A 21904-nucleotide genomic window follows, 5' to 3' on the forward strand; every position below is an offset into this window, starting at 1 on the left:
TTTTTTGTGCAGGACTGCAAAGTGGACTGAGTGCGGGCCTGTGAACCAAAGAGTCACGGGTTTGATTCCCAGTCAGGGCACATGCCTGGGTTGTGGGCCAAGTCCCCAGTAAGGAGCGTGGGGGAGGCAACCACACATTGATGTTTCTTCCCCTCTCTTTCTCCTTCCCTTCCCCTCTCTCTAAAAATAAATAAATAATCTTTTTTAAAAAATCAAAAAAAATGTTTTTAAGCAGAGGAGAACCAAGCCCTTCTTTTTGAAATAAATCGAAGTGAACAGGGAACTTCCTTTCCATTATGAATCTATCAATTTTGGTTTCATATTGCATCACCATTAGCATAATCATTTTAGCTGCCCATCACTTTAGGGTATGTTCCTAATAACTATCAGATCAGATAAAAGATCCCAAGACCACAGCCTACAGTCATTTATTATTAGTTTCTTTCTGTTTTAAAAGCAGAGTGGTAGGTTAGTAAGAAATATCAGACAGTGCGGAGAGAGTGAGGAGGCTGGCCTGCTCTCTATTGGGACAGAACCTGGTCAAGTACAAGCTGGGCAGGCACTGGATGATTCTGTGCTCAATGAGGAAAAATAATTAAACATGGGCAAAGGAGATCCTCTAAATCAAGAGACAAAATGTCATCATATGCTTTCTTTGTGCAAACTTGCCAGGAAGAGAAGAAGAAGGACCCAGATGCTTCGGTCAACTTCTCAGGGTTTTCTAAGAAGTGCTCAGAGAGCTGGAAGACCATGTCTGCTAAAGAGAAAGGAAAATGTGAAGATAAGACAAAGGTGGACTAGGTCCTTTATGAAAGAGAAATGAAAACTTATATCCCTGCTTTAAAGGGGAAACAAAAATAAGTTCAAGGATCCCAATGAGCCCAAGAAACCCTTTCTTCAGCCTTTTTCTTGTTTTGTTCTGAGTTATCAACCAGATATCAAAAGTGAGCACTCTGGCCTATCCACTGGCAATGCTGCAAAGTAGCTGGGAGAGATGTGCAATCACACAGCTGAAGATGACAAGCAGCCTGATGGAAGAAGAAGAAATATGGAAAGGATATTGCTGCATACTGAGCTGAAGGAAAACCTGATGTGGCAAAAAAGGGAGTCACCAAGGCTGAAAAAAGCAAGGAAAAGATAGAAGGGAAGACAAGAAAGATGAAGAAAATGAAGGGAAGGAAGATGAAGATGATGATGATGATGACTAAGTTGGTTCTAGTGGAGTTTTTTTCTTGTCTATAACGTATTTAATACCTCCTGCCTCCACAGTATACAACTCACTCCTTTTAAAGAAAAAAATTGAAATGTAAGGCTGTGTAAGATTTGTTTTTAAACTGTACAGCACCTTTTTCTGTATAGCTAACACACTATCAAATATGTCTTTAGATAGCCCTGTTGTGGTGGTATTTTCAATAGTCGCTAACCTTGCCTGCAGTATGGAGGCTATATATTGGTATGGAAATTTAAAGCAGGTTCTTGCTGGTACATGGCACAAATTACTAATATGTGGGAATGATAGTTTTTCATCTTCGGTTGTCTCTGATACAGCTTATATGAAATGATTGTTGTGCTAACTGAATACCACTCTGTAACTGCAAAAAATGTTGCAGCTTTTTGTTGACATTCTGAATGCTTCTAAGTAAATACAATTTTTATTTTAAAAAAAAGTATCAGATTACTCCCTCAAAAAAAGTATTCATAGGCCAAAAATGAGACAAAACACTTCAGATTGAAAAGTCAGTATTTGTAAGTCACTGAAGAAAATTTTATAGAATGAGAATGTTTAAAATATTGAAAGATCTAGATTTAAAAACTTTGATTATTTATAAAACACAATGTGTAGCTTAAATATCAATACCAGAAGCAAACAGATTATTAAGGCATTTCACTTATAGTACTAACATATTACCAGTTTTCTAAGTAAACAGTAACACAATATGTGAGTGAACACTGTATATGCAAAAGACACCACTTTGGATTCCAAAAATGATCATTTAATCACAATTGCACTTAAAAAACATTCAGAAAACCAAATGTCTTCTTTTTTGTCATTTATGCTTCATAAATAACAGTAAAGCTTAAAATCTAACTATGGCACACGAATCACACATTGTGGTTCCTGTAAGAGCACTCAATGTTTTATATACAAAAATCAAATAGTTTTTTTTCATACAAGATTTAGAACACAATTTTTCATTTGTGCTATTTTAAATGTCCATATTAAGAGGTAAATGCTTACTTAAAATGGTGTTCAAGGATTTTGAACCATACGTTTTGGTTGTTTGTGTTTAAACAAAACTCTATATGAATATTATTGTAGAAGTAGATCCTCAGCTGAGAAAAGAAAGAAAACAGATCTGTAAGGACATGCAGTGGAATGTGCATGGTTTGGCTGGAAGGCTCACAATCAGGTACAAAGCTCACAATCAGCTACAAATTGCAGCACATAATGGCTGGAAAGCTAATTAAGTCAACCTAACAGCGCCAATAATGAAACATTTTTGTTTGTTTTATTTTAATCATGAAATTGTGGGCAGGAGAGAAAATTGATATATTATAGTAGTTTGGTTCTTGGTCTGAACTCATTGTTCATTTACAAATTCCTAAATTTCAGATCTTTATAAAGGAAGCATAAGAACCCCCTGGAAACAGCAGCAACCAGTACTACCTACTATAGGATCCAAATGATTTTAATTTTCTTTTTGTGAATAGCCTCAGTACAGGTATCCAAGCACTTCTGAAATGTTTGTAGAAAAAAAGAGAAAGGGAGACAGAGACAGAACAGATGAATAGACCAATGACCATGGCAATCACAGCCAGTACACACACAGTGTGCCAGCCATTGAAAGCCCCCACCCATGAGCTCTAAAACCCAATGGGGCACAGGACCAAAGCCCAGGTACTAGCTGTGTGATCAATTTTGAGTGCAGAGAAAAGTATGCAACCAGGTAGAAACTTGCAGAACAAAGAAAAGGCTGGGCTATCCCAATCCCTGACCACAATTCTGGAGCTATAAAGAGACTATGAACTAGTTAGACAAAATGTGCAGGGGACTGTGTCAAAAAGTTCATTATAACTATTAGCATTGCCTACCTAAAGTAATCACCAAGAAAGAGATTTATAGTCCTTTTTTTAACTTTTCCCATCATTAAATTTCTCTGCTGGTTTTCCTGGAATCTTCAAGTAGGGATGAAATCCATGTTTAAACACAACACTTCCACTTTCCTTTTGTTTGAATTAGGTCTTTATGCTGTCCCAATATAAAAAGTAGTAAGTCCCTCAGAAGAAACTGGAACACTAAATGAATGGCCAGAATTACCAGGACTTCTGGGTCAGCTATCATTTATGCATGTGCCCTGCAAACCTGACTAATGACTGTTTGCCCCCCAAATGGACAGGTTTTATACACATTTATAAGGGCATGAGTGCTTCAAGGGCACAGCCTGGCCAGGGTAGGAAGGCAGTGGAGTTTGGTTTAGTTATTTCAGACTGTAGGACTAACTTTGTAAAACATAGCTGCTCCTTCTTTGGCTAATGCTCTTGAGTGGCTTCCTGGCTGCCACAAGCCTGTTAGGTTACTCTGTTCCTAGTCACCTTAAATGGGTTCATAAGGGCAACCCACCGTCAAAAAGTGGCCTGAAGAGCAAGGCAGCAGCAGCACCAAACACCTCCTGAGCATGTGTGTGGGTGTGGGAGTGGCAAAAGTAGCAGAACCTTCACAAAAACAAACTACTGTTGTTACTGTGCTGAAATTCACAGAAAGGACAGTGGTTCATAGAGGCTCTCCATACCACAGAATCATCTTCCACTAACTCACACTCATTCTCACCTGTTCTCTCACATACATCCACATACCCTCATACACGTTCACATGATGTTTCACATAAAGCATAATACACAGAAAGTGATAATTCCTTTAAAATTATTATAAAAATTACCAAATAAGCAACACAGCATGGGCTGATTCTGAAATAATGAATTTGTCTGCTATAAATTCCAGAAAAAAAAAGAACTAAGGGTCACATGATTTTTTTAAAGGAAAAATCATGCCTTCTGTAACCACATTGAAAGAATAATGCAAATATCTGGCTCAGTTAAAATAAGCTCCAAAAATAAAGAGAGAAATACAGGTATATTTTCATATGTATGTAAAGTAAATTCATTATTTTAATGAAGACATAAATATATCTCCCTAAGGGTCAATTCAAAACAGGACTCATTAGCCATCAAGTTTAACACCAGCCCCACCCCTCACCGAGTCAAGCCAGCAAAGCTCACTGGTAACATTACAGAAGGAGGGCACCTGAGCAGCACACAGTTGCCATGGACGAGGATGGGCACAGAAAGCAGGGGCAGGCTCCTAAGAATGTCAGCTCAGGCAGTGCTGCAGTCAGAACAGGAAGGTACAGCCTTTTCACTGGATTTCAGCCTTTAGAGTCTATAGTTCTGGGCTGCGGTTACCTTCCAAAGCAGATCCTGACTGACTCTCCAATTGTATGTAAAAAGATTGTAAATCAGCCAAGTAAAATCTTTCTTGGAATAAATAAAATATAAGCCCACTGGGAAGAAGGTAGCAGGTTGGCTCAGGCAAATCAGTGTACCCAGATATGCAGTGTCCAGGAATGGGAGAACAGGTCAGCCAGGGCATATGGAAAAGAGGAGTGCAATTCAGGAAGGCCAGGGCTGCTGTTAACTCTACAAACCACAAAGGCAATAAGGGCCTACACAGTGGAAAAGCAAGGAAAGAATGTGAAGGTTAACGTTGACCTATACATTCTGTTTTTTTCCAGACGGGGCTCTGGAATTCATTTTCAATGCTCCATGCTTGACTTGAAATGCCTCTCAACACTTTGTGTAAAATATTAATATAGCATATAGAAACAGTGGCTCTAGGATATCTCTGAACACAAATTAAGTAAATTAAATTTTTATAAGCCGACAGCAAAACCTGTATCTCAGATACTAATGTTTACCTTGAGGCTCAACCATTAACAACTTCTAAAATCCTTTAAAGTAGACTACTTAGAGTTGGGGGTAGAGGAATCCTGTCACTAATTTTGAAAAGGCAACTTTTATGTTTGTGTAATAATAAGTTTTTTGACTAGTGTGGACTTTCCATGTGTAATGGAAAGGATTCTGAAGTCCTGCCAGACTAGTCAAGATGACTTCCAAAATGCCAAAACATGAGCTTTTTATAATAAATAACCTATCACATGTACATCTCAAATTAGAAAACTGGGAAGAAAACATGTCGTTTCAGTGCCAAAGTAGAGATTACAAAAGCCTGCCCATCCGGCGGGGGTGTCCAACCTTCTGGCGTCCCTGGGCCACACTAGAAGAAGAAGAGTTGCCTTGGGCCACACATTAAATACACAAACATTAACGAAAACAAAAAAATCTCCTAATGTTTTAAGTAAATTTTACAATTTTCTGTTGGGCCGCATCCATAGCCATCCTGGGCTGCATGCAGCCCAGAGGCTGCAGGTTGGACTCCCTTGCTTGTGTTGTACCCCACCCCACACTTCACCCCCATTTGCTTTCCTTAGTCCCTTATAGAACAAACACTGGTCCAGATGCAGATGCTTAATTCACAAGGAATGCAGAGAACATAAAAATGACTGTAGGTTTGGCTGCTGGTAATCCCCCAGGCTGCTCACCATTAGAAGTAGTGCTGGAGGCCACGGCTTTCTCACTGACATCTGTTCGAGTGGAGCATTTCACTACAGAACTCTCGACTTTTTTCTTCTCAGTGGTCGGGGAGCTGTGGGACTGGGCCTCCATGGTGCCTTCTCATTACTTCAGCTCTCTGGTACCAGGAACACCTACATAACACAACAGCGCCATCAACTTCAAATAAGAGTAGAAAAAAAATCTCACTCAAAAGCCCACTTTGCCTGTCACCTGAGGAGATGCCTATAGCTTCAGCAAACTCAAAACCTAGAAAAGGCTTCCCTAGATGTTTTCTTGCAAAAATGCCTCTAAGTGTTATTAACAAGCCAGTCAAATTCTGTCTGCATGTGCAAAAGAGGAACAGAGGGCAATGTCTATAATGTGGGACTTGTCCTAAATTCCTACTAGGCATTTGTTATTAAATGATCTAAATATCTCAATTTATAGTTGTGTTTATAATGTGAAGCCGAAGTGTCACAATACTCTTTTAAGCCACATCTACAAATGTCTCTTCAGGTGGCCAACTTTATAGAAAGGGGCATTAAGACAACTTTCCAAGCAGTAGAAGGTTTTTAATTAATTAGATGCTTTGAAGAGCATGCAACAATTTCTCCAAACCAAGCCCTACACAAAGTTCTGAATTAGAGGACAATTTGGGTAAAGAGGCCAGTGATTTTTGCTTCCTCTCACTGAAATATCTTAATTGCAATATTCCTCTTAATCCTAATTTATTAGGTAAACCAATTTCTTTAAGCTTTCTTAAGACTTATGACCATTTCAATTCAAGTTCTATTTTTTTTAAAAAAAAGTTACTAGGATAACACACTCACAATCCTACAGAAAGTCAAAAGACTACCAACAGCAAAGACTGGAACCACTTAAGAAATATTAAAACTCTGCTAAAGGCAAGTTCAGTTAGTTCACTTTTCACTGGCTTCATTCATGGGATAATCACCCTAACTCATCATTCATCAATTTTCACTTTTTTTTTTTGCAGTCATGCTATACACCTATAAAGACTAGAAGGAAAGATGACAAGTACCCTCTCTGGAATGTTTTCTTCAAGCTATCTAGATTATAACATTCATGGTGGGCATTTCTTCAGTTGAATCATCTTGCTTCTTTTCTACATTTAGCAGACAAAACCACTGTGTTCAATCAAAACAACAGTTAGTGAACTACAATAAGCAACTATATAACCAACTAAAAGAGTTAAAATGTCAGATGAAATATTTTTAGTTATCCTTAACTCAGATTTGCAAGAGAACAGCAGATTCTTTCTTTATTATACAAGAAATCTGGAATTCAAGTAACTATAAAAGCTTAAGACCCAGAGACACTGTAGCACTAGCTTTTCCACAAACTTCCATTTCTTTTCCTTGATTATCCAGTGTCATTCACAGTAAAACACAAAAGCTATTGAAGAATAGCTTTTCTGGAATAAAAAAGAAAATAAAAACAGGCACAAAGTTAAATTTACATATCAAGTATAAGTTCCACTCCAAATTCAGAAACATCCCTCAGAAAGCCAATATGAAGGAGCTCAGATTGTCTTTCTCAGAGCTGCCACCCTGCACAACTTCAGCATGAGGCCTTGTTTCTGGCTACCCGAATGGAATTGTTCAGTGCCTGTTTTCTCATCTGTCACATGACAGAATCAAACAGTGGGACTTAACTTTGGGGGGAAGGGGTGCAGTCCTCTTTAAGAATATGTTAAAAGTTATGGAGCTTCTCCCTAGAAGAATATCCTTAAACACAAAAGTGTACACTTAATTTCAGAGGGAACACAGGCCCTCCAAATGTTTCCATGAATCAGGATAAAGAACCCTTGAGGGAGAAATTTTCAATGGCCCCTTCTAGCTCTAATAATCTCAGAATAATTCTTTAATCCCCATCCACAGCAGTGTTCATCAGAGTGGCACAGGAACCACCTGAATCTGCACCGACACAGTGTTTGTGAACACTGAATCTGCACCAACACTAAGATTGTGGGGTCCAACCCCTGGTATTTTGGAGGGTGGCACCAGGGAACCTGCAATGCAACCAGCACTAGTGATTCTGAGGCTCTCTAAAGCTTGCAGACAACTGCTCTACACATTTTTGTTTGCTACTATGTACCCGGTGCAATAGGTACCCATTTAAGTCTTAGCTGACTGAATAAACTAACAAGTTAACTGCACTCCAACTAAATTCCAACAATGTGCATGAGCCTAGCCCAACACCTACCACAATGATGAACACCTAGTCTGGAAACTTTGCTGAAAGCCCCTCCTCCCTGTAGACAGTAAGCTCCATGAGGACAAGCCCTTAGTTATCTTCCCAGCACTTCATACCCCTAAGAATGTATACTGAGTAAATAAAGGGTATAGTGATGACCCCATGACCCATATTCTGCAACGTCGTGAATCCTAAATGCCATTGGTTTATCTATATATCTTTTATACCTACAGTGTTTCTTTGAAAACTGGCAAATTACATGAAAACTAAAAACTTTAACCAGAATATTTAATTAATCAAAAGACTCCATTCTCAACCATTTTGGATAAACAGGCATTTACTATCCTTGTTTCCCTCAAAACACCCAGTTTTATTGGCTGAATATGAATGGAGTTTATTAAATTCAAACTGCCAACAGAAACAAGCCAATGGACCAGAAAAACCCATGAAGAGATGGAATTCCTGGTGAGAAGTCAGTCTCTTCCTTATTAGATGGAGCTAATTAACAGTAGTGAAGAAACAACTCACCAAAGTTCCTTGACAAACTTGGTTTTCAGAGTTGCTGGTTTTTACCCCAAGCAAAGAACTTCATTTTAACAAAGCAATAAACCCTCCAAATACTCATCACCACAGAAAGGGGCTCATGTGAGAAGAGGTAAAGCCCCAGGCACTGACTGAAATCACACTAATTAATGGTCGTAGAGAATACTAATTCCTATCCTTCACCCCTCCTTTGAAATGAATTTTTAAAAAATAGGCCCTTAGTCACTCAAGAATGTACCTCCTTCTTCTATTTTGACAACTTATTTTTTGGATCTCATTAGTAAGTAACTAATTATTTAAAAGTGTGGCTTGTGTTTAAAACAGGGCTATAAAAATGGCAACTTGCCAAGGCAGACATCTGCTTCCTGTATATCCCTATAAATTACATCAGCTTATTTTACTGATAAAAACACTACTTTTTCCCTGTCAGTTACAAGGGAGAAAGTTTTAACATTCTAGACTCTCACACCTCATCAACACTCTGCACCAAGTTAGTGAGCAGAAAAGAGAAGCTTCTTCTAGCTCTGGTGGTGGCTTTTTCATACAATATTAAGCCAAGTTGAGAAACTCAGTCGTGAGCTGACACACAAAAGACTGAGGTACAGAAGTGACTAGTAAAAATTCCTGATGAAATCCTAAGACATACATAATTGGGGCCATAGCCCACAGTAGTACTTTTAAAACCTGGAATTCCCTAAACGAAGTACAATTTATTTAGAATATAACGATCAAGGAAAACTTTCTGGTCCTGCTTCACTTCAACGATTTTTCTCTAAGAGAAATGCAGGGGGTTTTTTAGATGTGAATGAAATGAGACATTTTCGCAACCATGTTTTCTTACACCTCCACACTGTTCTCCTTCAATCCCTTTCACCACTGAAACATTTCATTCAAGTTTTGCTGGCATGCCCCTTGACTTTTTATGTTGATGGAAAAAGAAACTGCAGCTGATGTTTGAGTCCCAACAACTTGAGCATATTTAAAAAACTGCAACCAAGGAAAACTGTGCTAATAGTGTATGCCTGCTAAAGCCTACAGTCTCACAGATAAATGGAGGAGTAAAGATTCCTTCCTGAAAGCAATCATGGCTTTTCCCCACTCAACTGGCCCTGAACCTGTTGTAATCTCCTGGGGGCCTAAACCCTGGGCACAATGACTTCCAGACCCTATTTTAAACCCAATCCCTATCCTACTAGCAACCTGCCTACAGGTAGGTCTTTTCTGTTTAAATTATAAATCTGAACTTGCTTCGACCTCCTGCAGATTGAATTGACCAGGTGCCACTGAACAGATGATGCTACAGTGTAGGTCTGCACTTGAAAGGCAAAGAAAAAAGAAGCAACATTTTCCAAACTCTAGAATTCTTGTGGGGACATTTAACACAAAAAGCCTAAGGTGGCGCTACCTGTAGAGTTGCCACTACGGCTGCAAAAAAACAAACTTTTATCTTTGCAAAAAAGTCTATTGGAATCATGGTTTGTCTTAAGCTGTGGAACTGGGTAGTTTTATTCTGAGCACTGGCCATCTTCGTATCCAACCTGAGCTCCCTGCACGTGTCGTCCCTCAGACTGTTCCAGGGTCCGGGTCTTCACACCCTGACCTGACCGCTTCTCCACCCGGAGGCCTGCCATCAGGTCTCGGCATTGTGGTCCGGGCTGGACGTCCTGGTAGCACCGTCCTTAAGCCCCCCCCCCCGCCGCCGAGTCTCTGCTCCCTTCACGGCAGTGCCGGGGGCCGGAGCGAACACAGGTCTGACTCCTCGAAAACAGCAGGGTGTCGGGGCCGAGTATGGAGGGGGTGCAGGGGGCGAGGGGCAGGGGCTGGGGCGGCTCCCTGCCCAGTTCCCATCCGCATTCCCGCAGCGATCTTCCTGAAAGTGCAAAACCGGGCAGAATAATCGGAGCCCGGCAGGACCTCAGAGGCCAAAGAAGTGCCCCTTATCACTTTCATCAGGCTGGTTATCTGCTCCATGGGAATATTCTAATTAGGGTCCCGCAGCATTTCCAGCAGTTAGTTAACCATAGCAGGCCTGCTTTCATTCTCAAGGCTGTTTACCAGCTGAATACAGAGGTGCAACTTTCCAGGTACTTTGTAACACCCTGTTTGTTGCACTACAATAAAACACTGGGAACACTTAAAGTCTTCAAGAAACGAACAGGTGTGTTCTTCACTCACAAAACTTTTAACTCACCATCCATCCATTAACCCGGCCCCCAAATACTGTTTCTTCATTAGCTACCCTAAATAGATTCAGGTGCTGTGAATGGGTTTGGCACAGACACATCTCATTGTGTCTCATGGAGGGAGGACCTCAGTGGAGTTCCAAAGTTCAGCCTTAACTAGGAAGCTTTTTGTAGTAAATCGAGAGCATGAAAAACCAAAAATTATGGAAACGTGAAAAAATTAGCCTCTCCTCTTGCAGGTCTCTGCAGTGAAACCTGGGATCAACATGGAAACAGAATTCCTTTCTCCTGCTTAAAAATTTTAAGAGGAAGCACCAGTACTAAAACCAACATTTAAAATTGTTTGAACTGTATAAAACGACTTTCTAATCCAAGGTGAAATGAAAACAGTAATCATAAATTGATAATGCATCCTTAGTGAACAGCAGAGTACTTATTTCCCTAATCCAGTTGGTGTATTTTTAAATTGCCTGAATTTGGGCAAAAATTCTGTTTGATTTTTTTTCTTAATGTGTTTAAGACTTAATACAACTAAGTTAAAAGCCTGATTAACAGTAACCTGATCAGTTTCTGATAGGTTAAAACAGCTGCTGCCAATGAGGGACCAGGAAGAGAAGACGTTCCAGTACGCAGAACAGAGATTTTAACAGCACAGTAAGAAATTATTCTTTGCAGGAATAATTTGCAGGAATAATTCTAGGGAACTATTGTTCAAGTGGAATAAGGCTTTCTTTGAAAGAAATTGCATTTACTTACACCTGCCTATATTTTTATAAGTTGAATGATTTCCCTAATGTTTAATATGTTTAAAATCCATAAGGCACCAGCCTGTGTGAGGATTTGAGGGGCCTCCCCTGTATCACTGAAGAGTGACATTTCTCTCATACTTTATTATTACAGATTAACTGCTACTTCAAGATGCTGCTCTTGGAGAAACCATTTAGGTGAATTTTCTATTAAATAGTTATACCTTACTACAGCATTAAAATTTGGTTCTTAAAGAAAATAAGTCCTTTAGGAAGAGAAATTTTTTAAAAAGTCAAAAAGCACAAACCTAATGTTGATTTTAACTTTGGATCAATTCTGAAAATGAGAAATGTCTGAATTTCAATGAACAAAATTTAGGGAATTTAAAACATTTCAGTGGATTTCATACAATCATGCATTACAGTTAACCTTTTATAGGTGTCTAGTGTGGCTGATTTTCCTTCTGCTAAAAATATCTTTCTAAACTTAAAAACAATTACATATGCATAACATCTGTGACACACAAACAGTCCCTAAGATTTCTAAGGCTTTTTCTCCCTTCCCTATCTGCACTGCCGTTCTTTCCTGGGGTGTGTGGGCGGGGAGAGGCTCAACTTCCTAAGCTCTTACTAAAATCATAATGAAGTTTTAATTATAGTATTTTTAAATGTACAATTATTTTACCTTTATATATGACTTTTCTCCATAATCAGGAAAGCCTAAAGCCTTACTTGCAAATAAGAAAGCCACTGTCTATTCAGGTTGCCATAAGTGGTCTTTGGTAGCCTAAAGAGTTCCCCAAGCATACTGCCTATTGCTGCCTATTGTTTCCGAACTTTCCTATATTTCTGAAGCTCCTAATCTCTGATAAACAGTATTCAGGATCCATATCCCCAAATGGAATTACCTGAAGGGGAAATAATTACCTGGCTAAGGATTAAGTAAATTTGGTTTCAGTAAATTAACTACATCAAAACTTTTAAAGAACCCCTACATTAAACTACAACCACTGAAAATCTTATCTGAAATGAAGTAATCATTGTTATTACAATTAAAATCACAAATGATATTTTGTGCACCAGTTTTACTTTTCTGCTATGTGTATTTAAAAAAAAGATCATCAGCTACTCTTTTTCTGCTGCCAGTAGTACTTTATGAGAAACATTTGAAGGGAGTATAAGGTCTCTATTTTATAGTTGTTAGCCATCTGAGTTTTGCTAAACTGTAAAACACCAGTCCAGTATACTTTGGTTAGACTTAGCAGGAGCACCATTCACAGCAGGTGCCATTAATGAATGTGTAATAATGTGGAGCAAGCTGGCATCCCCAATTTCATAAGGTATGTTGGAGACAGACAATCCTCAGACAGAATATTAGATCTGTAAGTCAGTTATCAATCCATATATCAACTAAGCTCATGAAAACTGTTTTTCCCTTAAACCCACAAAATTACAAAAATGTCATGAATAATCAAAGGCATCCCTTGTCTCATTTCACTGAGGTTTACAGGAAATGTTTTCACACATTTTCAGAAAAAAAAAACACACCTAAATTTAAAAATTATTCTTACAGAATTTCCCATAACTTTTGGTTCCTAGAATCATGTGTATCTTACAAGTAAGCATAAGAGGGTAGAGTGCATGTTCTATGAAGAGTAATTTATTTGTAAACTATCACAAATATTAGAACAATACTGGTTGGGTGTTAAATTCAACTAAAGATATCCCAAAGGTATTAACATATTGTTTTATTTATCATATGTTATCCTCCCAATTTTTAAACTTGTGATTCTTGAAACTTGCACTTAAAAAGCAAATTTTTCAAAATTTAAGAATTAAAAATTGAGGCTTATTCAGTGAAAAATTAATTCCAGTCCACTAAGCCTATAAACTTCATTCAAAGACAAAATTCTTCTGCTATCTTATTTTTCACCTCTCCACCCAACCCTGCACAAAAATGCCAATGTAAACTACATCAAACTGCATACCCTCCCAATGAAACACTTCGGCACACAATTGCATTTGAACAGCCACAGCTCTAACAGCAGATGTGCTAAAGTGGCATGGCCTAGTCCACACTTCTGGCCACACCATTTAGGTTTCCATACATCTTAGTTCATTAAAGATTCATTCTTAAGCTGCTGGCTGAGGTTTCTCTGCACACACGTAACTCTCTTTTGTTGTTGTTACTTTTTGTTTTTGGGGGGTTGTCTGTTTGTTTTTACAGATAACTCTCTTGAGACTAAATTCTTTTTTAAAATATCACAAAATGAAATCAATAATAGGGTTAACTGCCTCATTCCTTCATTACTGCAATTTGAGAGTTATTGTTCAACTAAATTGTGAGTTTTCCATCTCTTTTTTGTCAAAATGAATAGTTTATCATGTAAAGCACTCTAATATTGTTAGGTGTTTTATGTAATTTTCAAAAAAACCAGTCAAAATGGCTAATGCTAAATATGTCCACATGAAAATAAGCAAATAAAATATCATACTGCATTCTGAAGGTATTCCAATAAACAAGTTTAAATAAAATTACATTTATCTCCCATTATTTAATTATGTCGCATAAAAATTACTCAAATATACAATCAAATGCTTATGTTTAAAACATGCTCCTCTCTTTCTCCCCTCTCCCTCCATATCTCTCTCTCCCTCTCTCTCCCTCTCTCTCTCTCTCTCTCTCTCTCTCTAGACACACACACACACACACACACACACACACAGTCATTTCCCCTACCCTCCATAAAAGAAAAGAACCACTAGCTGTGTCAGGCCAGTAATCAATCCAATTTACTGCAGGTACAATTTAAATGTACAGTTCATGCCACAACAAAACCACAGTGTGATGCCAACTGGGCCCTTAAGAAAGTTTTCCCCTAAATCTCTGGAAAGGAGCTTTAAAAGAAAGCAGGGATTACAGTCAGCTATAAGGTAGGGAGGAGACTTACCTCAAACCCAGCCAAGCGGAAATCAGAGCAGTAATTCTACAAGTCAACAGAGTACACTTTCAAAGCTATAATGGTGTGAAGAAGTGCTGGGCAGCATGGCCTGAAGGCAGCACTAATACACTGATGACTAATGGCTGGGCTGAGGCAGACAATGAATTTGGGGATTGAAAACTAACAGAAACCATGCAGTACTTTGACAAATGGGCTTTCACAATTTCATTCACTGAATAACCTTTAAGCACAAAATTGGCTGTAGTTCTCTCAGGAATTACATGACATGGTGTTGGACGATGATGTAAGTATTTTCTTTTTTAATTATGACTCTTATGCAAAATGCAAAAGTATCATATAGGAGGACACAACTATAGATACTGCAGATGCAGGTGTGGAGCTCAATACAATACTGCCTTTTCAGGAGGGGGCTGAAATGTTCCAATGCCACCTTATTAACTATGTGATGGCTTGTTAATTCGCTTTCTTTACAGAGCCATAGATTTTCTGCGACATTTTGTCCAGTTACTATATATATACGCGCGCACACACACACAGAACAAAAAAATACTTTCACATTAAAAAAACTAAAAGTGATTATGAGATGTTGTACTAAAATGCAATGCATTAATAAATGGAAAATGTCTAATTTTAAGGGGTGAGGAAAAGGAAAAGTGCCTTAAAACAATTACAGTGCCATGTAAAGTTTGCAATGAAATGCACTAACAAACACATTTAACATCTAATTTCTCTCAAACAGCTCCCCTCATCCCCACATAACTAGCCCATTGACTTAAAAATAATAATTTTGGCAATTTTGAAAGAGAGAATGAAGTATTTCAAGCATCTCTAAATTAACAAATACCACTTACTCCAGACAGCATTTCCTTTAGCAGCTCCTAAAAACTTAAGAAAAGGATCTTAAAAGAGGAAGCTTAGTGAGCTCATAAAACTGTTGTTGGAGCCAGGAACACATAGCATATTTAATCTGCAAACTGTGAGAGTCTACAGTGATTTCAGCAAGATCTGAGGCATGCCCTTAAGGTTTGCTGGGATCTGGGATTAGGGGGTTGATAAGAACCTCTACTGCCCATGGACATGTTTTTCTTCTGCAGTTAAACACAAATGCATAGAGACATTTGACTGCTGCTTGGCATTACTGCTCAAGTTATATAAAAGCTGTGCAGCTCCTTTTGCTGTCAATATATCAAAGTTTTAAAAAAATCATCAAAGTGTGAAATTTCATTTAAAGTCTTCACCGGTCTACAGCTCTATTTCACAGGCCCGTCAAATAAAAGTAAAAATGAAAAAAATACACTGAAAGTACTTGAAAAAGTTTTCAGCAGTACCCCTGCCCTGTTGTTGTTTATTCTGTCTCCCTTTATTTGCTTTGAAACTAGAACAAACCATTTTTTATCTAGAAAAATTACAACACGAAGTGACGGACAGCATCTTCTACTAGACTTTAATTAAAAGACAACGTGAAGTCATTATTAGAGTGGAATCTTTTGCTTAACATATTAAATCCGTACACATTTCCTCTATAGTCTCCTCAGCATTTTAATTGCCTCTCATATATAAGTTGGCAGAAAATTTCTTGAATCTTCCAAAACAAATCAGATTGACTATAGAATACGAATGCCAGCAAAACTAAAACCTCCTTCAAAGAATTCTTTAGCTGGGGATTTACAACAATTGCATAAAGAAGAAAAGTCTGACTTTTAAGATAATCTACTATAGTCTAAAAGCATTAACATTCCATTGCTAAGGTTTTCTTGAGGATTTCATGACTCACTGATTCACTTTTCCTTCAAGACTTTTTTTCCCTAGTAAATTACTGTCCATATAAGTGAGTGCATGGAAGAATGATCATTAAATTGTTTCCTTTCATAAACTCCCAAACCTTATCCTCAAAAAAAGGGGGCAGGAGGATCTTAGTAAGATACCTCACAGAGAAGGAAGGACTTCTGGCTATGTAAGACAGAAGTCTGAATCCCTACAGCATGCAGGTAATTAAGAAAATTGGCCGAGAAACAAAGGAAAGTTCAACTTTTAGGCGTGGGCATCAAATTGATAAATTAATGACTCATTAAATAAGTAATGCAATAACTCAGCAGAGTCATTTTTCACCAGGACTCATTTTCTCATTATTTCTGTGTGCAGTTCTTTGCAAACCAGTCATACAACAAAATGTTTATCCCAGTCTTCAATCAAGGAATACAAACACATTAAAGATACCGGGAATTGGTAGGAATCCAAGTTGGGCCCACTAACCTATGAATAGTAATATAATATATACCTTTTAAAGTGTTTCACAAGATACCTCTCACATTGGAATCATTAAGGCATCTTAAACTAAAGCTTCCCTATGCTGACTTTAACAATTATATACCCTGATAGGAGGCCCCCTTAAGCAGGGAGTTTTTAATTACACAGCTTTTACTATAATATAAATTATTTTCTCTATGTAAGTATGCTGTTACAACTAATTTATATGTTTTTTCATATTTGTTTTAGGTTTGACTATAGTCTAACTGGCCAAAGTGTTTATTCACCAGGCTGTTAAGACCAATATTTCCTAACATAAACAAATTCTTTAGATACTTCATACAGTTTACATTAAGACTGATCGCCACTGCCTTAGTATATCCCCACAACTGAAATACTGTTATGCTTTAGAAAAAAACAAATGAGATTTTGAGGCTTTTTCACTCCTATAAAACAGCATTTTCCTTTCAAAATAATCTTGACACATGTAATTAAGAAACTGTCAGGCTATTATTAATTTTTAATTTAAAACCTAAATGAAATAATTACAGGAATCAATCAATAAGGCACCTATTCAAATTACAGAGCAATTACATAAATACTCAAAATTAATACTTTAGGCCAATTCTTGAAGATTTCAGTCTCTAATATGCTAAGACTCAAACAACACAATAAGTGTAACATGGGAAGAATGACTAGTTCCTGCTTTAAATAGACTGAAATGAAATCATTACTGTTGGCTAAGGCAGAGCACCCCCACCACCAGCCATGCCCACCTACTCAAGTTGCAACTCTTTTTAAAAGTTCATTTATTTCAAGCAGACACATATTTCAGGAATCTAAACAACTGCATCATCCAGATTCTGTACAAAATCACATGTGGGGGTAAAGCCTAATTATTGTGAATTTCCAGCAAAGTGCTCTGGAAAGATGAATTGGAGAGGAGGAAAGGAAAAGGAGAGCAGAAGGTGTTTTTTTAGAACTAATAATACCAGTCGGGCTAATGAGCACTACCTTTGCACAGTGGCTGGCCCTCCATCACCCTGAGAGGAACCAAAGTTTTGCCAATCACAAAATATGCCTTTTGGGATACTGATTTTTAAGTTGGTTACTAAGAAATGAAAGACTCAGAAAGAACTTTAGGCCCTCCCACTTGCCTGCCTGAAGGAATTCAGAAAAAAAGAAAGAAAAAAAAAACTGCTTAAAGGATAGGGAACATCACCGTAGAATCATAAATTAAATGCAGCAGAGAGGGAGAAATACAGCAAAGTGTGTTTTTTGGATATCTCTCTATGTAAAATTGTTTCTGGGTGGCCCAGCAAGAATTTGTTTGCCACATGTTTGCTTTTTCTCATCTACCTGTAAATTTCCCTTTGAAATCCCAGACCCCTGACTCCCTCTCTTCTGTACAGAATGCCATATAAATCTCAACTATCCAATGCCTCCTTGGGTCTCCTATGTTAAGGCAACCCTGTAAATACATCTGTAATAAATTTGGACATTTTCTCCTGTTAATCTGTCTCATGTTAATTTGATCATTAGCCCAGCTAGAATAACTTAGAAAGTGGAAGGAAAAATTATGTTTTGTGTCCCCAAACGTCTGACTAAAGGGCTGTTTTACTTGGAGATGCAGACAGCCCATCATTTCAAACTGAAATGGCAGCTGGAAAATGTGGAACAGCTGGCAAAGAGCTGGGAGAAATGTTTTACATAAATACATGTACATATAAACTGGCAGAGGGCCACAAGCTCAGTGCCCAAGGCCAGAATCTACTCGGCACTGCAAACCAGGGAGATGAGAAGTTCGGGACAGGAGAACTGCAAGGAGGATGCCGCCTTAAGCCTCCTTCTACAAGGAGTCAGCAAAGGAAGGCTGGGTTCAGCCTCTCTAGGGCATCTGCAGAAGCAGGTGCAATCAGCGACAGGAGCACAAAGTTCAGGGAAGAATAAAAGCCCCGGGTGTACAGCGGTGCTCTGGCACCTGGCAATCTGCTTAAAAGTCGCTTCACAAAGGCTCCAAGTTTGGGGTAAATATTTACTACCTCTTCACCTTCTCCGGCCTATTTTCCCTAACTCAAGAAAGTAACTGTCCGCTACAAAGTGGTTCATACACAACTCTGCTCTGCGAAAATGTAGCCTAAGTGATTATTGCATGGGCCACAGTTACCCACACCCCCACACTAACTCCCTGCAGCCTCTAACTGGTTTACTTGTTTTCTTTGTTTGAGTGTGTGTGTGCGTGCGCGCTGTCCCTAAAAAGGAAAAGAAATGAAAGAATCCCAAATCATACACAGATGGTACAACTTTCACTTTTCCTCTATTACTTCGGAGGCGCGCCTCTCTCACAGAGCACACGGCTCCCCCGCCCTCCCTCCGAAAGGAGGCGCAGGCTGGAGGAAGCCGCGCGGCAGCGAGTCTCACGCAGACCCGCCTGCCACCCGCCAGTCACTCGCCGAGCCGGGCACCCCAGGGGGATGCAACAGTGCGCAGGCAGGCGCCCAAGGTTTGGTGTCTAATGTAGTTCATTTACACCCTTTAAGTGGGGAGTCAGGGTGAGGGGCGCCGTCGCCACTCCTGCAAACTTCGTCCCCCTCTGGGATATGCAATTCTCCAGTCCGTCTCCGGAAGGCCGAGGGGCCAGACACTTGGAAAGGGAGCTTCAAGGAGGAAACAGCAAATGAAAGCCTTGCTCTGACGCCTTAACCGTTGCTCTCTAAAGCTGGGCGCCTCTGACAGACATTTTTACTTCCTGTCTCCCTCCACCCCATTGGGGACCCCCATCTCGACCTGGAAGCGCTGGCGCGGCCACAGAAACCGACTGCCCTGTGCCGGGCCGGGAAACAAAGAACTTCGGGCGGGACGTACCTGAGGCGGCGGCTGTCAAGTCCCCTAACTTCCCATAGACCTGCGTCTGGAAAGCAGGCGAGCGGCTCCCAACTCCACAGGCAAGAGCCGCTGGGGCTACTGCGAGCAACGGTGGTGCCGGGCGCAGGGAGCGCAAGCCGGGGGCATATTGCTCTGCGGGCGGCCGAGGGTACAGCAAGTCGGGGCGGTGAGTGTGCGCGACCGCGAGTGTGCGAGCGCGCCGGTGGCGCAGCCCCAACCCGCTCCCTCCCGCTCTTGGAGCTCCGGCAGCGGTTTCAGGGATCGTGTAATCCGATCCCTTCTGACTCACAGGCCCTGAGTGACAGTTCTGATTTGGTTAACCCACGGGAGGGAGGAGAAAAAGAAAGAAAACCCCCACCATACGCCTCTCCTGGCATCCAATCGACTTTCTAGAAGAAAGTCCCATCCCGGCCAGGGGACCGGCGCCGGTGTCGGAGCCCCCTGTCCCGGCCTAGCGCAGCGCGCGCAACTCAGGCAGTGGAAAAGTTATCCCTCGATTCTGCGCGTCCCTCCCTCAAGCTCCTTCTTTCCCTGCAACTCCTCTTCCTCCCCCTCCAGCTTCTGCTCCTCCTCCCCAAGTTTTAACAGATGTTGCGGGACTCTCCCCTCACCCTCGCGCTCCCTTTTCCTCCGCCCATACCCCCGCCCGGTCCCTATTTTTTCCGCCACTCTCCTGCGTGGTGGGTACGCGCAGAGCTGCTGGAGGACTGCCGCCGCAGGGGCCGAAGTTGGGAAAACTTGGAGTGTAGCTAGCCTTACTTTTGCTTTCTTGCTCCGTCCAAGCCTGTCTTCTCCCCACCTCCGGAGAGGATCCCAGCTGTGATGCTGTTGGTGCTGGCGAGGAGGCGGGAGGCGCACGAGTTCAGGGCAGGGGTGAGCCCAGGCACCCGGAGCCACGCGCGCCCTACCTCTTCCCCACCCCACCCCACCCCACCCCTGCCCGCTGGGCTGCCCGCCCCCTCCGCCTTCTCCGCCACTCTCCGGTCCTCACACGGACACATTCAGGCCTGCTCCTCCTCTTCCCCCTCCTTGACCCTGCGCCAGCTCCGCGCGCAGAGGCCCCACCCACCGGGCGAGCAGAAGGGGGCCCCCGAGCGTGATGTCACGGCCATCCTCCTGGCCTTCGCTTGCGGCACCACCAGGACGCCCTCACGAGCCCCCACCCTGGTGCCCCGAGGGCGTTAGCTGGGTCCTGCTCGTTCCCTTCACTTCACACCCTGCCTCTCTGCTTCCCTTTCTCTTGCTCACAGATAGTGTCCCCTTTATTTTTTAAGGCCTCTCTGAGCCCACCCCGTTGGGCTCCCCCTCTACTTTTACATTTCCTCAAGTCAACCCTGAAACTCCTTTTCAGCACCAGAGGATGCTTTTGGAAGCTCTGGGATTTCCTCTCCTTCCGACTCATCTGCCCTTGGAGCCAAAATAGGGGAAGTGGAAACTCCCACTTACACAGCCTGCTGTCCCCTTGGGCTACTTTACAAAAAAACACAAAAACAAAGACCCCGGGTTTGGAGCCTGAACTCTAACGTGGTGGTGTTTTTCCCTGAGCTACAAAGTTTCTCTGTCCCTTTTCAGCGGCCTGTACTAGTAAAAACCATTTTCCTCCTTCCTCAACCAGGCAGTCCACATTCATCTGTTCCCTTGCAGTGTACCCAATCTGGAAACGGAACCTTAAAAACGGAGTTTGCATGGGGAGGGAGCGGGGAGGAGTCAAAGGAAGACAAAGAAGGAAAACTCCCCGGGCATTCCAAAATCCATTCTGCTGGGATAAACTGAGCGTCTACTCACCTGCCCCCACACTCCCCCACACCCTCCCCTAACAGTGCTGGGAGCTCTGGGTGTACTTGTGTTGACTGGTTAAGCTTCTTGACTGAAGGTAAGAGAGTGGGTGGATGAAAGATTAGCTACTATGATTTGGAGAGCATTTTAAGATTCATATGTTTAACTGGAGAATTTTGTTAATGGAATTGATGGTGGTATTCCCTATTTGTTTCCTATGAGGTGTTCCTTATCTCAAATACCCGACCAAAGCAGGCTCTGACTTAAGCTTTTATGATAGAAGTGGTGGAGTAAAAGTAAGCCTGAAGCTCCTTTTTAGGTATTTAAGACTTATCTCTCTATCTCGCCCCTCTTTTAAAAAAAGGGAGGGAGAAGAAGAAGGAAGAAAAGAAACCCACCACTTGTATAAAACAAGGGTCTCAAGGTACATGGGTGGTGGTCCTACCTTCCCCTCACTAACTGACCTCAAGCCAGGAAGGATTTATTCCCTGACCCCATCTGTGGGATGATAGGAAAACCAGACTGCATACCTCCCAGGTATGAGTTTCCAATGAGATAATGCATGTGTAAGTATAAATAGACACAAATGTGTAAGAACTGTTACTATATTTTTGCAATTGCAGAGAACTAAAAGCCACTTTCCCCACATATACTCTTCCAGCATCAGCCACAA

The 21904-nt window shown here is 40.9% G+C and overlaps 1 protein-coding gene across 2 annotated transcripts in view; it reads right to left on the reverse strand.

The window, feature by feature from the left end:
* The window catches only part of GLI3 (GLI family zinc finger 3), a 298462-nt gene extending 278776 nt beyond the window's left edge, over window positions 1-19686 (reverse strand). For both annotated transcript variants that reach the window (XM_053926574.1, XM_053926573.2), the window contains exons 1-2: window positions 19435-19686; window positions 5658-5822 (exon numbers count right to left, since the gene is read on the reverse strand). In XM_053926574.1, coding sequence (XP_053782549.1) covers window positions 5658-5781 — 124 coding nt within the window. In that variant the 5' untranslated portion in view covers window positions 5782-5822; window positions 19435-19686. The remainder of the gene's footprint in view (window positions 1-5657; window positions 5823-19434) is intronic.
* Window positions 19687-21904: the final 2218 nt, after the last annotated feature.

This window comes from Desmodus rotundus, chromosome 6 (genome assembly GCF_022682495.2).
Source record: "Desmodus rotundus isolate HL8 chromosome 6, HLdesRot8A.1, whole genome shotgun sequence".
In the NCBI taxonomy this organism is placed as follows: Eukaryota; Metazoa; Chordata; class Mammalia; order Chiroptera; family Phyllostomidae; genus Desmodus; species Desmodus rotundus.